The sequence below is a fragment of the Dromiciops gliroides genome, chromosome 5 (assembly GCF_019393635.1).
Source record: "Dromiciops gliroides isolate mDroGli1 chromosome 5, mDroGli1.pri, whole genome shotgun sequence".
NCBI lineage: Eukaryota > Metazoa > Chordata > Mammalia > Microbiotheria > Microbiotheriidae > Dromiciops > Dromiciops gliroides.
Window position 1 is genome coordinate 9852618 of NC_057865.1, and position 17927 is coordinate 9870544.

General features: G+C 48.0%; 1 protein-coding gene across 2 annotated transcripts in view; it reads right to left on the bottom strand.

Annotated features, from left to right (window-relative positions):
- Nucleotides 1–2703: 2703 nt before the first annotated feature.
- Nucleotides 2704–17927, bottom strand: part of SNX13 (sorting nexin 13) — a 125570-nt gene continuing 110346 nt past the window's right edge. For both annotated transcript variants that reach the window (XM_043966043.1, XM_043966041.1), the window contains exons 21-26: nt 14598–14759; nt 13409–13480; nt 10897–11042; nt 10647–10715; nt 8360–8472; nt 2704–6377 (exon numbers count right to left, since the gene is read on the bottom strand). In XM_043966043.1, coding sequence (XP_043821978.1) covers nt 6130–6377; nt 8360–8472; nt 10647–10715; nt 10897–11042; nt 13409–13480; nt 14598–14759 — 810 coding nt within the window. In that variant the 3' untranslated portion in view covers nt 2704–6129. The remainder of the gene's footprint in view (nt 6378–8359; nt 8473–10646; nt 10716–10896; nt 11043–13408; nt 13481–14597; nt 14760–17927) is intronic.

The following is a 17927-nucleotide window of genomic DNA, read 5'->3' on the forward strand; positions in this document are numbered from 1 at the left end:
AACAAGAAGCAAGAATTTAAAAAAACAAAACCCAAAGCAACTTGTTCAGTGGGCTGCATTATCAAAGTTAATTAAGCAATAACACCAAACCTTGTGGGTGCTAATTGATTCCAAAAGAGCTCTTGAAAGTGCCTTTGAAGGTTTGTTTTTGCTCCAGTAACACCCCTGAATCACGGGCAACATCTAGATATAGAAACGTAATCCTTTGGGCGTCAAAGCCACTGTGCCAAGGGAACACACTCAAGAGAAGTTGACCTGCATTGCAGGGCCCATAGAGGGAAACTGAGATGATGAGAATGGTCCCTGTGGTGATGAAGCCCACGTGAAGTTCTGGACAGGCAGGAATCACTGCTAGGTGATACCAAAGTTCTCTTGGTATCCAGCCTTCAGGGGCTGTGTTGTTACACATGTGATCAACTATTGCAGGAAAACTGCATTCCCGGGGGTCGGTAGTAGGATAATGCTATAATTAACCTGTCTCCTGACAAGAATGTCAACATGTGGTAGTAAAGCTTCCCAGATCCCTCCTCAAAGTTGCAGTTGACTGGGTCCTTCACCTGGTCACTGCTGCCCGGAATCCTGTCCTGGCCGAGCCAGGCTCGTGACCTGCGTGGCCTCCGTAGGGTCGGGTCATTCTGCCTCCTCAGAGCTTGCCACCCCCCCAGCTCTAGCCCCATTTCCCCACCTGCCTCTGCCCGGGTGAGCACCCAGCCCAGGGTTCACCTGTCCTGAGGTGTAGCAGAGCCCAGGGTTTATCACCTTTGCTCCGGCATTTGGTGGCCAGGCATTTGTCTGCCCCCTGACCCTGCCTGCCTCAGTTTCCTAAGATGGGGAACTGATGGCTCCACCTCCCACCATGACTGAATTCTTGAGAAGAAACAGTGGCACCTGTATTGCTTTCTTTAACCTGATGCGAAAGTTTGGGGCAGTATTCCTGAGGAGGGTGGCCACTCCTTATGTCCCTGTGGCTATTACTGTAGGAAATTCTTCTTCAAATTTTACGACAAGGGGCAGCTAGGTGGCGCAGTGGATAGAGCACCAGCCCTGGATTCAGGAGGACCTGAGTTCAAATCCAGCCTCAGACATTTGACACTTACTAGCTGTGTGACCCTAGGCAAGTCACTTAACCCCAATTGCCTCATCAAAAAAAAAAAAATTACGACAGACAGAAGCCACATTTCATCAAGTTCAAATTCTTCCAAAGTCCAACCAGAAGATTCTAAGGTGGGTAGTTACAAAAAGGAACAATGCCAGAGCAAATGGACAGCAATCCATCTCTCACAGCAACTTCCTCCCACAGCCTTGGGGCCGCTAAGTGGACAGAGCGCTGGCTCTGAAGCCAAGAGGACCTGAGTTCCAATCTCACTTCAGGAACTTACTAGCTGTGTGACCACATCACACCCATGCTCCAGAGTTATCAATGGCTTCCCATGGCCAACAGGCTAAACCACCCAATCCAAGGCCTTCCCGCACCTGGATCTTGTCTAGTTTTCCAAGCTTATTTCACATGGTTACTCTTTTGGTTTGCTATGTTCTCAGCAAACTGGATTGTCGTCCTCACTATCCCTAACTCCTTTAGGATTGGCTAAGTGAATGGCCTATGGAACACAGCAAAGACCTAATTATCGATCATGATCCAGTTATGAGAGAGAAGAGACGACTTCTCTGAGGAGAGGCAGTGATTTAATGGACAACTTCAGTCAGGAACACCTGGGTTCAGGTCTCCACTCTGACACATCCTTGCTGCAGGACCCTCCTCAATACCTCCCCTCCCCATAGCTCCGTGAAGGGACTGGATGTGTACAGTGACAGCAGACGATGACCTTCTGAGTGAGGGTCACGCGTTCTTTAGCGAAGATGTTGAGAACTTTTGTTTTCTGGTTGTTAATAAACTTACTGCTTTGGAAAACCTTTGGACGATCCTCTTTGGCCCTATGTCCACATTGGGCATTCTCCCACACGCTGGCTGTGATCTCAGTCACACAGCATCTTGTCCACGGGTGCAGACTGCGCCCCATCCTGGGCTGCCCCCCTCTCCCCAGAGTGGCCAGCATGTAGGAGTATGTGTCATAGGTGCTCGTTGGACTGATTTAAGCAGACTTGAGGAGTTCCGAGTCTGAGAAGAACCCAGATTTGGGTAGGCACAGGACTCCCTTCATGATAAGGGCACTGGAGAAGTCAGGTCCCAGGAAGGAAGCCTGCCCTGAGGGTGAGGGAGACCATCTTCACTGCAGATTCCTGCCGAAGCAGCAGAGGGAACCCGGCTGAGCTAGTGCTTTAGCCCGGTGCTTTAGCTGGGCCAGCCACAACCAAGAAGGGACGAGAGGCCTTTCCGGATGCCCCCTGCCCCTAATCACTCCGTGTTAATCCTCCACATACCCTTGGACTTATCTGTAAAGACGTGTGCCCCCAACTTCTCCAACTTTTGTGGTATCAGGGCCCCTTTACACATAAAAACTGCTAAGGACCCCCCTGCTTGGCTCTACCAAAGAGCTTTCAATGGTCACTATATGAGAAATGGAAACCTCTTTCTACTCCCATGAAAGCAATTCTGACCCTCAGAGGCCTTGGGCCCACCCAAGTTTCCTCGGACCTTCCTCTCACCTCCTACAAAACCTTATTCTTGTAGCATTAATGATGTTAGGCAGGATTAGTTTAAGGGGTCAATAGAACAACAAGCATCACATACACTCAACAACAAAAAACGTTTGTTAATACTTTATTAGTGTAATATTTTTCAGCTTTCCTAATGGACAGAACATAATGCAAACCCCAAATAAAAATGTAGTCTTTTTTTTCCACTTCAATAAGTGACTGACATTTTGATTGAAGTTTGTTCTTTGCTGAAGGGGAGAAAGTATTGATAGGACAATTAGGCACACAGTTGACATTTGACTGTACAGTGATATGCACAAGGCCTCTTTACCAGCTCTGTCCCTAAGATGTGCTTGGTAGAGTCTGCCCTTGGAACACGGGGCCACTCTCCCCCAAGCGAAATTCACCAATGACAAGAGAATTTTACAAGGAGTATGACATATAAGACTTTTAAAACAAGTCTTCAAATAAACAGATGCAGCAACAACAAAATGCAAGTTGTTGGGTTAAGAAGACAGTTGAACCTATGTCTCAAACATTAAAAATTCATTTATTTTACAATTATTCAAATTCACATGCGTTAAATGAAAATATTGCACAAAATTAACTTTTAGATTGTGAAATTTAAATAGTTAACTTTTAAAAAAAGTTGGTACACATTCTGGCAGCACTTAAAATGAACTGTTTAATCATAGCAACACCAGCAGCACAAGCTTGAGAACAAACCAACTGAAATATTTTTAAAACTTTAATATTCTTTCAAAAGAAAATTAAGGCTAACCAAGTGCATTTTTTGGTCAATGGCACAATTACTTCAGCAACTATTCAGAACACCCAAATACCAGATTATTCCTCAGTGCTGTGTTTTAATTATACATTTTTTCCCCAAGGTAATAGAACACATAAGTTGGCAGGGAGGATTTTTCTCTATGTTCAATAATGTATAGTCTTAGCGACAAAAGAGAACAGCAACAACAAAAAACCAAATCAAGAACCTTAATGAGATTATTTTCGATAGCTCTTGCACAAAGGCACCCCTGACTTTAAAAACCGTATTAGGAAATTAAATATCAGAAGACACAAATCTTCTTTTACATACATATATATATGTGTGTATATAAATATATACACACACACACACACATATTGATAGACGCACTAGTGCAATGCCTTTATCAACATGGTACACCGTACTTGATTGGTGGGCTACAGATGTTAACACGCAGCTGGACCAAGATACCTGAAGATCTCTGGAATTTCAGCCTGACTACGGCCATTTCTGAATTCCAGCACACAGGTCCCTTCAGAGAAGATGCCCCTGCTTAAGCCTGTTAGTTACTTCATATTCTTGCTCTGAAAATACTACCTATAAATTCTTTAGTAAAAAGTGACTCAAACAATTTCTTCAGAAAAGTCTTTTGGCGAAATAGGAGCTGGGTTCTCTTTGCGGGGCACGGGGTGCTCTACACGGACACCATCTTTCTGTGGTTTATGGCCTGTATCTCTCCTATACAGAGAGCTCAACTTTCAATCTTTCACAAAGTACAAAAGCACTTCAAATAGCCTTTCACTTGTACAGAACTAGGTTCACGCCTCCATTTTCAAAGCAGTCCCACGGACAATGGGGAAGAGGGGGTGTGAAAATCATTTTTCTAGTGGCCAAGTGGATCCTTCCTATGGAGGGACATATTTCATGAATCCTTATTTCAAAGCCCAGGGAGGAAAACCCATCAATATTAGAAAAAGATAATCTACTACAAGTAATTTCTTTTAGGGTAGTTCATTTGTGTCTCGTTTCAAAGATGTGCAACATATGCCAAATTCACATAGACTGCGAGTATGCAAGGTGGCCTCAGCCATAAACATGATTAGAATGACAAATATTTAAAGAAAGGCTTCATTGTGTTAATAGGCTTAAAGGAGATTCTGAGAGAGAAAAAGACAAAACCAACACGGGGTGTCTTCTCACCCGTAAAGCTCTCAGATAACTGGGACTTGGGTGCCCAGACCCTTTCTCTTAGCTGGAGATATACATAGACATATACATATATATACATATACCTCTATATATATATATATATATATATATACATATACATACATACATATATTGCTATCGCCTGGGGGCTCACTCCCCACCAGGATCTTGGCTCAGTGATCTGTAAGTAGCTTGATACTCTTATGCTTGTAGTGTTAAATATTTCTAAAAGAAAGACCTTCCCCCTCCTCCACTCTCAGTCCATGGGAACGCGGCTCTTTCGGCAGGAGCGACTCTCACATCAGAGACGCAGACTCCTGACGGAAAAACTCTGAAATACTCAGGGCCCCCAAAGAGCGAAAGGACACATTTGCTTCTTTCTAGTATAGAATGATTTCAGGGAATCAAAGGGATAGACTGAGGGATTTTTTGTAGGTTTTTTTAAAACTTTACATTACGCAAAAAATAAAAAAAAATATTTAAAAAAATATTATAGTTGTGTTTTCATTCTTCATTTTCATCTATGTACATTGTGGTGGATTCAGGACTTTGTATATTTGCATACAATGATTGATGTTCATTAAAAATCTTTTTTGGTGAGTAGCAGACCTAGCATCTAACCACAGGAAGTGAAAATCAAATCGATTCAAATGAGGACAACATTTTGCCAAGCTTCCCTTTTCAGAGCACAAAAGGTGCGCGGTGTTGTGTTTCTTCCAACACTCTGCACTCCCGTGCGCCCTGGGGCAGGGGGCCTTTGCACCGCTGGCCTTACGGGAGTCAGAGGGATTGTGGCCCTCTGCAGATCAAATGGGCATGTGACTGGGACCAGGTCACTGTGCAGGTGGGCCGCCAGAGCTAACGAGGGCCCTAGAGCACACCCTAGACACAAAAGGGACGCTGTTCCACTGAATGACAACTACAGCCGAATTCTAATGTTACCCAGTTTTATTTCTCACATCACAAGAGTAGAGTGAAGTCGGGCGAAGGAATCCGATTTCTTAACCGTCAGTCTGTGCTGTGGGGAGCGCGGTGTTTGCTAACACTGCTTTCGAGAGATGGCTGCTCCAAAGTGCTCCCATGGGGCGATGCCTCCCTCGCAGGAATGGGGGCCGAGACCTCGACAGTCCTGATGCAAAGCAGACCCCCGCCCCCCAAGCCGCCCATTGCACAATCTCCCAGTGCCAAGACAAGGAGCCCACTCGGCGTGGGGAGCACTCCCCTACGACCTCTCTGGCGCACGCAGCTGGACGAGGCTTCTTCGGTCAGAAAGGAATGGGGCTGACGAGACTGGCGCTCTCCGGGGCAGCATCCTTCTGCACGTGGCGAAGAGATGCCCCCGGCGCTCCGACGTGCCGACGTCCGTCTGTGTGCCTGCGGCGGTCCCGGCGGGACAATGGGTGAAGATGAGCAGAAGCCCAGGTCTCATGGATGCACTAACAGGCTAACATGTGACACTACAAGGCTGGGGCAGAGCCCACGGCCGGTGGGGGTGCCCCGGAGGCCCTGCCCGGCGTTCGTGGCAGACGAGTAAACCCTGGCTCCGGCCCGCGGGGTCACCTCTTCTGCAGGGCGGGTGGCTGGGCTGTTTGCAGTCTCTGCTTGTACTTTCTCATCTGCCTGGAGCGGGAATGCAGTTTGTTGAAGAGGTCATGGAATTTGTACTGGGGAAACAGGGTTTCCAAGAAGCCCTCCAGAAACACGTAGACCATCCTCTTGTTCAGCTGGTGGTGCTGAAACATCTCGAAAACGCGGAGGATGCCCTTCCGGGTGGTCTCAGCCCCTATGATGTGCTTCAGCTCATCTGCACAAAGCAAAGAACAGTCGCTGGTAAGAATCAAAGAAAGGAACCTCGTTTCTAAGCTGTTCCCTCAAAACAGGAGGGCGTTCTGAGCCCCAGGGCTGAGGCCAGACACCCCAAAGGATTCAGACAAGCCCCCCGAGGAGGGCTAGAAGAAGACCCCAAATAGGAAGTCAGGAGAAAGGAGGAACCATCCCCTTCTGGGGGCTTGCAGGAAGGCTGCATGGAGGAGGTGTCTGACAAGGGGAGGCAGAGAGCAGACCGCCAGGAAGAAAGGACAGCTGAGGCAAGAAAGAAGGAGAAGAGAGGGAGGCGCGTTTGGGGAAGCACCAGCTGCTGTAGTGGAGGCGTCTGCACTGGACTTGAAAGGCAATGAGGAGCCACAGAAGGTTTCTGAGTGAGGGACTGACACAGCCAAAGGGGCCCTTTGGAGGAGACTGAGAAGCATTCTCCCAAGGTGGGAACACACAGCAGGGCCTGTGCTTTGAAGAGACCAGCCAAGTTCATGAACACTGTGCTCCTGACAGGAAGGCCAAAGGCAACCAACCGGGCATCTGCACCAAGCTTTAAAAACACTGAGTCCCCAAGGGGGCGGGAGTGGAGAGGGGGGCAGGGAAGCCCTAAGATAAAACAGGACAAAGCAGCCCAGCCTGGCACCAATACAGTGAGGTCTGAAGAGGGAGGAAAGGAGGGAAGGAGGAAAGAGGAAAGGAGGGAAGAAGGGAGGGAGAGAGGAAGGGAGGGGGGAGGGAGGGAGAGAGGGAGAGAGGGGGGAGGGAGGGAGAGAGGAAGGGAGGGAGGAAGGAGGGAGGGAGGAAAGAAGGAAGGAGGGAGGGAGAGAGGGAGGAGGGAGGGAGGGAGGGAGGGAAGGAGGGAGGGAGGGAGGGAGGGAGGGAAGGAGGGAGGGAAGGAGGGAGGGAGGGAAGGAGGGAGGGAGGGAGGGAGGGAGAGAGGAAGGGAGGGAAGCCCAATTCTCCCCGTGACACTTAGGTGCGTGTAGCTTCTTAGCAGGGAGGTCTTCACCTCTCCCTCGGCCTCGAGTCTCCCTGACTGTCCTCTCAATTGTCTGTTTCACCATAACCACTGTGCGTGGGAATGAATGAATGAATAAGACCTAACTCATAGGATTCTTTTTCACTTTGAAGTACACAATAATAAATGAATGCAGCAATAACATCTATATGATCATTTTTTTTAAAGTATGTTGGAAAAATTACATCTAACACAAAGATGTAACTCAATACATTATTGTAAAAACTTTAAGAGTTAGAAACATATAATAATCCATGGTTGTTACATGTAAAATACTTCTTTTCCTTCTAATTTCTACTAAGAAAAAGCACAGGGGGAAATTCAGCTAAGATTCTTCTGGGACCTCTCAGAGACACACACTCAAGAGGGAATTCCAGAGAATGTTATTATTTCGAACTAAAATCTTGTTTGAATAATAAAATATTATTTTAAACTGCAGTTTTGTTGGTTTCAGGTATAGACACTAAGAAATCTAGCTGAAAGAGGACTGCCAAGCTGAATTCCTTTGGGGAGACTTCTTTAATGGGCAGATTCATGGCTCGTCAAATACTTCCATATAAATGAATCTTTTAAAGATGTTTGAAAGTTTGTTTTTAAACGGTTTAAATATTTTCCTCTTTCACATAAGGAGACAGGAATGAATTCTTGCTATCTCTCTACTCCCTCTCAGTTGGCAGGCCCTTCCCCCTGGACAGTGATGAGCACAGACAGAAGTCTAAGGCTTCTCCCAGCCATGCCCCAAGCCCTCCCATATACCTGTGACATCATCATCCCAGTGATGTCACTGGCCACTTCCTCCAGAGATGCAGCTACAACCCATCTTGTTCAGCTGGTGTTGATGCCCCAACCAAACCAGCCTGGTGAGAGAGCTTCTAGACCAGAAGGCACTAGGCGCACACGTGCAGCACACACGTGCAGAAGATGTCATGCCACCCAGGTGGCGGGCTACTCACCAGGCATTATCTCCAGAAGCTTTGTTTTTCCAGCCACTCTGGTCCTCATCCTGATAGCCTTGTCCCGACAGGGCACGGTCTCTGCTAAGATGCCATTTGGCCAAAAGGCATCCCTATTCAGAAAGAAGAGGGATGAAAATGAGTGTCTAAGAACATCATTAGCTCCCCAAAGCACTCTAAGCCACAGAGATAAATATCCATACAAGGAGAGGACGTCTGTGCTCATGCATGCATTTCTATGTTTCTTGGGCTCTTACTAGACTCTGGGGACAATGGCCTGGGAAGTCAGAGAAGCCTCGAGAGGCTGACAGACGAGCCAGCAGGGGCTTCCCTTGCGTATGCTGCACCCATGGCCAGTGCCAGATGAGTGGACTCCAGTCACATCTGAGGTGTCATTCCCAGTCTCTATGTGACAACAAGAAGAAGGGGTTTGGTGCCACTGGGCATGGGCTCTAAGGATGCTGGTGAGAGATGGAGGCTGCAGACAGCAATCTGTCCTCAAGGACAGAACAGATATCTTCGCTTCTGGAAGGACCAAACTTGATGCCACAAAAATCTCTCTCCAGCTGAGCCAAATTACCCCCGACCTGGAGATCAGTGACCTTTCCCCCACCTCACCTTCCCGACGCGTGGCCACAGAGTGTAATCATGGGAGAGCATCTTTCTCCTCCCCTCCCCCAAGGACACAGATCCCCCAAACTGAAGGGATCGTCTACCCCAGATTCCTGGTTTTACAGATGGGGAAGCTGAGGCCTGGGAAAGCCAAGAGATGTGTGCAAGGTCACAGAGCTTGACAGCAGGGGGCAGAGCCGAGGATTGGCCCCCAGGTCCCTGACTTCCAGTCCAACGCTTTATCCAATCCCAGAGGGGGCTCTTCGGTCCCGCCCCGGGAGGTAGTCAAACCTCAGATGGAGCGAGGGCAGGGACTGTCCCGTGGGCCTACCATTGCAGGCCTCCTTCCTCTGGGTCTTTCTCCATCCCAACTAGGACTGGATCATTGGGCACCTTCCACAAGGGCCACCTTCCACATGCAGTTCCCCTCTTCTCCACTAGGAAGACCCCTCCCAGCCACGAAGGTCTCAGGCCCTCCTAAACTTCCTTAGACGTTTCAATGATGCCCCAGACTGACTCCGGTCCATATCTCACAGCCTGCCCGGCCCCACCAAGCCTGAGAACAGGGACCGAGGGCCATTTTGTATCCGCAGCACCTTGCCCACCTCTTGGGCTTAATGAAGAGTTGCTGACTAGGGAGAGGAAGCTCTGTGGCTGAGCCCACCCTGCCATGGCCAGGGCCTTTATGGGTCACCGTCCTGAAGGGGCCCCATGCCCTGGACGCTTTGTGCTCAGGCTCAGCTCCTTGGAAATTGCAGAGACAGACAGACAGAAAGGGTGGCAAGAGAGGGTGGCATGACGGGCAGGTGGAGTCTACGTGTCACCCAAAGGGAGAGATTGTCCTTCCTCAGAAGGGAGGCTCAGAGAACTTTTCAAACTGGGGAATGTTCTGCTCTCTCTAAGAAAAGTCTAAGGAGTATTTGAGGCTTTGAGAGTTCCAACAAATGCAAAATATATGGGCACAAATACCAATCCCAAGCTGCATTCCCAACAAAGCAAGTGATTACTGACTCCCATTTGGGATTATTTCGAGGGGGCATGGCAAAGTAATCCCTAAACACGTGAAGCAAACTGAAGACCCAAGCGACCCACGAGACTCGGCAACATCCCTCGGCCCATGTTGTCATGATGTTAATTTAATCAAGGGGTATCTGTCTGCTCTTCCTGTCTGCTTTAGAGCGGGGGATGCCCATGAGTGAACATTGCAGAACATGAAGTCTTAGAATTCTTATGACTAATGAAAACCAGTGGCACAACCAGGGAAAGACCAGCACAAGAAGTTACTCGTTCAGTCGAAATGATGTTCGTCCCCACCCCTCCACCAAAGAACACGAGACAAAAACCTTCGCCCCCAAAACCCCAAACCAAACCCCAAGCTGCCGTCCCCGATACTGAAGAACAAAGCCCTTGAGAATGGCTCTGCAGGGAGGAGAGAGGACTAGACATGGAGTCAGAGGATGTGGACAGAGGTCCCGCTCTGACACTTATTAGCTGTGTGACCACGGGCAAGTCGCTGCCTTTTCCCTCTCTGAGAATCAGTTTCCTCATGGGGGAGAATAAGAGCTTGAGCTCCCCATGCACAAGGTCGTTACAAAGGGCGGCACCCTGTACACTGCAAAGTGCAAGTGAAGCGTGAGCTGTCCTGAAAACCTCCCGAGATTTATATTAATGGTACCTGAAACGTTTGACCGAATCAGCAACTTGTTCAGGTGAAGTCATCCAGTCAACATGGTCAACTATTTTTCTGAAATTAAAGAGATTTACGTGAGTGATCCCAGGCCCGGAAAGATGCCGAGCAGCAGAAAAAAAACAAGGGGACTTTTCTGTGGAGGAAATCCCAGCTTCTTTCCGGGCCGGGACAACAAGCGGCGCTGGCTAAGCCACACAACTCACGCTGCGGGGCTCCCAGAGGCAAAGAAAGGTACCTATTAATGGTGTCCCCGTAAGTGGCTCTGATGAGCTGCTGGAGAAGGTTCTTGATGTTCCTTCGCAGCCACTGATTTCTCTCCTTTAAGTCAAAGACTTCATCCATGAGGAGCAGCATGACTCGAAGAGGAATGTTATCATCTACCTGCAAAGGGAAGAAAAGGAACAGGTGTTACACGGACGGGAACAATCCTGACTGCTCCAGGCCTGGGCCTGCATGTGACAGAGCTTCTCTTGTGTGAGGGCTGTCCGACTTCTTGAGCCCAAAGACCACTGTGGGCCGTGACGCCAGCCACGGAGTGAAAGACGCCTGCTCCTTGGAAGGAAAGCTATGGCTTCGGGAAAGCACACTAAAAAGCTGAGACGTCGCTTTGCCGACAAAGGTCCGTGTAGGCAAAGCTGTGGCTTTTCCAGTCACAACGTCTGACTGTGAGAGATGGACTATAAGGACAGTTGAGTGCCACATAACCAACACTTTCCAACTGTGGTATTTGGAGAAGACTTTTGAGAGTCCCTTGGACAGCAAAGAGATCAAGTCAGTCAACTTAATGAAATTAATTCAGAATATTCATTGGAGTATCAAATACTGAAGCTGAAGGTTCAATACTTTAGTCGCATGGTGAGAAGATGGGACTTGATATCGGGAAAGATTAAAGGCAAAAGGAAAAGGGCGTGGCAGAGGACAAGATGGAGAGATAGTGTCACGGAAGCCACGACCATGAATTTAGACAGACGTTAGCAGTTGGTGAAGGACAGAAGGGCCTGGCATGCTATGGTCTACAGGGTCAGGAAGAGTCAGACATGACTCATGACTTAATGATGATGACTTGACAACAACGATGATGATGACGACGACAAGGACAACAAATGACATGTTAGGGTGACCACAGGCAGGCCAACTCACCTCATGGCATGCTTCCTCATAAATAAAATTAGACAAGGGAACTTGCACTACTGACCACACAAAGTAGTTGGAAGGAAAGTGCTTTGTAAATTTTGAAACACTATATAGGGGCAGCTAGGTGGCGCAGTGGATAGAGCACCGGCCCTGGAGTCAGGAGGACCTGAGTTCAAATCCAGCCTCAGACACTTAACACTTACTAGCTGTGTGACCTTGGGCAAGTCACTTAACCCCAATTGCCTCACACAAAAAAAAATACCCACTATATAAATATTAACTTTTATTCCTATTGTTATTACTGTTAACTTCTCCCAAGTGGAAATAAACATGAAGATGTATATTGAAAGCTATCCATTTAATTTAATTCTAGAATTAATTCCCTAAGTCTACCATAACAAGAAAATTCATAAACTGAAATGACAAGGCTTTTGACCACGAAATGGAGATGTTCTAGGAGTGGATAAGTCTTCAACTAGTCTTTCAGTAGCACTGGTAACTATTGCATAAAGCAAATGGGAGGGCAGCTAGGTGGCACAGTGGATGGAGCACCGGCCCTGAAGTCAGGAGGACCTGAGTTCAAATCTGGCCTCAGACACTTAACACTTACTAGCTGTGTGACCCTGGGCAAGTCACTTAACCCCAACTGCCTCACTTAAAAAACAAAAAACAAAAAACAAAAAATAAAAAATAAAGCAAATGGGAACGTTGGCCCCAACTTCATGAATCCAAGTCGAGAGAAGAAAATCTTTTCATGAGAGCAAACAAAACCCGCACCTCTGTGGGTTTCATGCAAGATCTGATCAGACACGCCTGAAAGTAAGCAAAACACCTAGCAAATATTATACAAAATTCATCTCAGTAAGGTAACCTTTTAGTTTACAAATTTTAAAATATAGGAAAACGAGAAATGATTCAGCCAAAGTTGTAGAAAAAAGCAGTCACATGAGGCATTCCAGAGAAAAAGGCTTTTCCCAAGGTCCAGTGGCAGAACTATTAATGAGCCTTGGAAAGGTGGCTGTGACAAACAGGAATGCGAGGTAGAAGAGAGCTTTCTGTGTGTGTGTCCTCCAGGAATAACTAGATTCCTTCTGTTAGCCTTCTGGTCACCATCCCAATCTAAACGCTGGGGAAACAGGACTCATGAGGAGTCAGGCTGCTTTGCTCAGAATCCTGGGGTTTTACTTTCTTTGACATGAACCTTTAGATCTCCAAGCTGACGGCAGATTTCTTGAACCACCAAGTTTTCTGTGCTCATTAGGCCAAGAAAGTTCTGCTCTGTTCCAATAACACGCGGAACCTCATGGCCGTCATCAAAGCCATCTCCAAATGCCCATCTCCTCATCTCTATTTTGTGTGTGCCCAGTGACCACGGGGATTCTCCCACGAGACTAGGACCCTCTCGTGGACAGTGCTTTCCTTCCTCTGTATCCCCACGCTTAGCAAAAGCCTGGCACTTCTTGACTGCCTTCTAAAGGCTAATATTATTTATCATTAAAATAATTTATGAGAAATTTACTTGGAAGCATGAAGATAGCAAAGCTCATTTTAAAATTAATTTACAAATTATTTTTTAAGTCATGAACTAACACTAGGAGGAAGAAATCACTTACATTGTCATCAAGCTGGGCAGAGACGCGGCAATGCTCAGGATCAGAATCTGTCTTCTGAATTAAAGGAGGCACCTACGAGGAACATCAAGAACAAAAATGAAATACACTGAAGTTGCAAGTTAACAAAGAACAGACAAGGAGAAAGAACACACCCCAAACAACGGTGAATTAAAGAATGTCACATGGCTAGAACAGAAATTTCTTGTGGTATGATATGGGCCATCATAAAAGCCAGTGCCCATCATGACCACTGTCCACACCAAAGGGAAACAAAGAAATCCCTACAGTTTGGAGCATCTATCACTTGAGAACTGACAAGAAGCTGAGTGCCCAGACAAGCTGCCTCCTCGGCTTCTACGCTTCTGGGTCTGTCCCAGGCTGTGACCCTCCCAGCCTTCTCACCACACAACCGGCCCGGCCCTTTCCGATGATCTATTTTCTGAACGTGTTTTGTTTGTCTTGGAGCTTCACAGAATTTAGAGCTGGCGGGGACTTTTAAGGCCTCTCAGTCCAATTCCAGGCCAGCATCCCCCCCACGCCCTGAGAAGGCATCGGAGTCGGGCTCTGTGGAGGCGAGCAGTTGAACAACAAATTCCAATTTCTGGAAAGTGGAGGCGTGTGGGACAGCTGTGGCCATGGTGGCACATCTGGCTTATTGTGGTAATGAGGCAGGGACCGAGACTGATGATGGCAATAGGCTCTTTTAGGCAAGTGTCGGTCCCACTGCAGCCTAAAACGGGAGAATTTGCTGGGATTTCTATGATCTGAATGGAGACCGGAACAGAACTATCAGCGTGCCACTAACTTCGGTAAGCATACGCCTGAAAGTGGCCGACTTTAAGAGCATGATGATGGAAGCAGTGAGTGCTGCTAGTTATACACATTCTCCTGATAAGGGGAACAGCAGACCATGCCAGGGGGCCGAGTTTGAGTGCCGCTGCATACCCACCCCCTTGCTAAGCAAACAGAATCGCTGCTAGAGGCTTCCTTACCAGAATCCCCCACACCAATGAAGTCACAGGTCTGGATAAAAAAAATGTATTAATGTGGTCTTGTTTCTCACAGAAGTTAAAGAGTAAACGACCGAGTCTAATGATGCATTATTACATAAAGTCCAATCAATTCTCTACGATATTTAGCTTCCTTAAGAGCCAACTTTTGGAAACACTGTCCAAAAAAGTACTCTCACCTTGAAAAAGGATTGTTTGATGTCCTGTCCTAATCTCTCTGACATTTTGCCCATGTTGTCGGACATTTTTGTCATGCCCTCCGCCAAGCTATCAGGAAGAGATTTAACCGCGTTGGAAACATTCCTCATAGAATTGCGCAGCGGATTCACAAAGGTGTCCATCTAAAGGGGAACAGAGAGTACGACGTGACTTTCTCCTCCGCGGCATCGTCCACTCTAACTAAGAAGCTTGGTGAGATCCCTTAGTCATTAATGCATTTCCTACACCTTTGCTCCAAGACTGACACGCGGCCTAAGCTGGAGGGGGCTTCTTACCGTAAGCATGTGTGCTGCACACAACCTGAAAGGGGGAACGATTGGTTCTTGAGTATTCAGGACTAAACAGATCAAAAATTGTGGGGACTACCTGGCACAATGCCAGGCTTTGGCTGTTTAATTAAAGAGACTAGAACATATTTTTAAGACTAAAAATTCTGTCATCATTTTCACACGCAAAAAATTCAATGGACAACTTGCTCTTTATCACTCCAGGCCTCTTGGAAATGAGAACTGAAGAGGAAGAAACTAACATTCATAGGGGCAGCTAGGTGGCACAATGGATAGAGCCCCGGCCCTGGATTCAGGAGGACCTGAGTTCAAATCCAGCCTCAGGCACTTAACACTTACTAGCTGTGTGACCCTGGGCAAGTCACTTAACCCCAATTGCCTCACCCCCCCAAAAAAATTAACACTCATGCTGATGACACAATGAAAAATGACCAAATAGGAACAAACTAACATTGACCTGAAATTTAAACAGAAGGTTCCCCAAATGGACTTCTTCTCTGTACTTTAATGAGATAAAGACAAAGAATGGCTTTGGAAGCTAGTCAAGATCAGAAATTAATTGTAAACATAAACAACTTAAGTCTACGGCATGAAGCCAGTTTGGATTCATATCCCACTCTTTGCCTTGGGCAGCTCTTGTCCTATACTGACCACTTCTCTTTTCAGAAAGTAAAGAAAGCAAAAAGGAGAATTGGTGTGGCCTAAACTGGAGCCAATCACTAGGAATGGAAGAGGAAGTGGCAAGAAGTTTGTGACTGGTAATCAGAAAACGAGAGTTGAACCTCACAGGGCACACTTTAAGTTTTACAAAGTACAGACATTAAGGGATGAATCATTACTATTACATGTAATTACTCATAAATACATTACGTTCCACACTTTTACACAGAAGGGATGTTCCCAAGTCTTAGCACTTAAATCACTGAAGCTAAGAAAGCATAAATGGTGCTAAAGCTTATGCGCCACCCTGCATTACAGAGAAGCCCAGAGCCCTGGCAGGAGAGGCATGCAGCAGCCCAGCCTGGAGTCATCACCGGGCCTTCTTCCAGCAGCTGAAGCAGCAGGCCCTCACCTGAGGGAGAGGCAGGAAGCAGCCTCCTCCATCACCCCTCCCACCCAGAGCCCAAGAGCCCAGGGCCCCTTAGCCACCATCACGGATGGCTGTGGAGACACAGCTTGGAGACCATCATCCCTACAGCGGCTACAGCCACAACCACTGAAGACCCAAGAGAGAAGCCTGTGGCCACCAATGTCTCATCCCTGTCAGGTGGTCCAACAGCAGACACTGACAGGAGATTATCAGTGGGAATGACATCAGAGACAAAGGCTTACCATCTCCTCCTCACTGCAGTGCCCCAAGAAGCCCAGGATCTTTCCCTCAGACTGGCAGCTGAGACCTTCCCTCTTCAGTGCCCTCTACCCATATTCCCAGAGCTTAGCACCGTGCTTGGTACACAGTAAGTGCTCAACAACTGCTTTCTCCCTTTACTCCTTCCCATGATGTCTGTCGCCCAACAGACCTGTAAGGCTACCATATTTTGGATAAGATGACACTGAGGCAGAGGGCCCAAGGCCGGTGCCGAGTGAATGGCAGAGCTAGCTCGCGGCATCTGAACCCAAAATGCTCTTTCCCGTTGTCCCAGTCAAGCTGTACCTATCCACTTGTCCTGCCGCAGCCCTGCGGCCTGAGGGGTGAACAAGCTAACAACCCGCCAACAACTATTTATTAAGCTCCTACTAAACGAAGTGAACGAAAGAACAACCATGATTCCTCTCCTCAAGTACTGATGGTGGCCCCTGTTGAGGGAGGATCTGCCCCACAGGGACCTCATTCTTGCCCCATTCCCAAGTCTCAGACACGTAAGTGATCCTGGCTCCTGGGACGCAGAGCCCATGGGGCAGGGCCACAGTGCACCATGTGCACAGTGGCGCCAGTGCTGGGGGCATGGGAAGGCTTTGTAGATCTCCTGCCTTTTAGGGAGCCAGTGCGGGGCTTGGACCTTATGCCCCATCTGAGAAGACAAAAGGTGCATAGTGTGGGGTAGGGCAGGGATGGGGAGACAGAAGAGTAGGAGACCCACTTTTGACTCCTGGCTCTATCAGAAGATAACTGGTGGGCATGCTTTCTTCTGTCACGCACAGAAGACTCTGAAGCACAACCAAAATTGTTTTGCTCTCTGTGACCAAGACAACAGTACGCAGCAGAAATAATGACTGAATAATTCCTAGATTCCCCCTCCCTCTCTTCCCCACCCCCATCTGGTGGTCCATGGTGGTGTTCTCGGGGCAGTGCAGGCTGAGCAGTGAGAAGCCAGGGCTCCTAGCTTCCCTCTAACAGCCAGGAAGCACCTCCGCCAGAGCTCCCAGTCGACTTGCCCATGGGCTGCTGCCGCTGAAGACATTATCCAGCTGCGAGCATCCCACCAACTCTTGCAAAACACCCTTTTTCCTTGGGCTGCACTTGGATTGACAGCTGGCTGCTTGGGGCCAGAAAGGGCTGCTCTCCCCCCCACACACCACCACCTCCGTTTGAGCCACAGAAAGAAAGAAGTGGGGATTGGAGCCAACAAGAGCTTCTGGAGTGTTCAGCAAAGGAGAGATAAAGGGATGGGAAGGAAACTCGCAACTCAAGACCGTGGAGGGAACATTCATGAATAACGGCAGGGTCTAAGACATGGTCATCTTTGTGGGCTCCTAAGTGGAAAAGAAACCTTGCCATGGAGCCAAGTCGGGGGGAACTTGTGGGGCATAATGGCCAAACTCCCTGAGCTGCAGGGAGAGCCGTGAAGCTGTGTAGAACAAACCTCAAAAGAGACAAGGACGGAGCCTGGGTGCTGGCCGCAAAGGGACGCTACGCAATTCAGAGCAGTGAGCACACCGCCTCCTCCTCCACCGAGTCATGAGGACAGTGTCCCTAGAGAGGGTGCCCATGGATCCAGAGGATGCAGAGTTCGAGAATGAAAGGGAGGTGGCATCAATGGGGGTGATGTTCCAAAGGGAGGA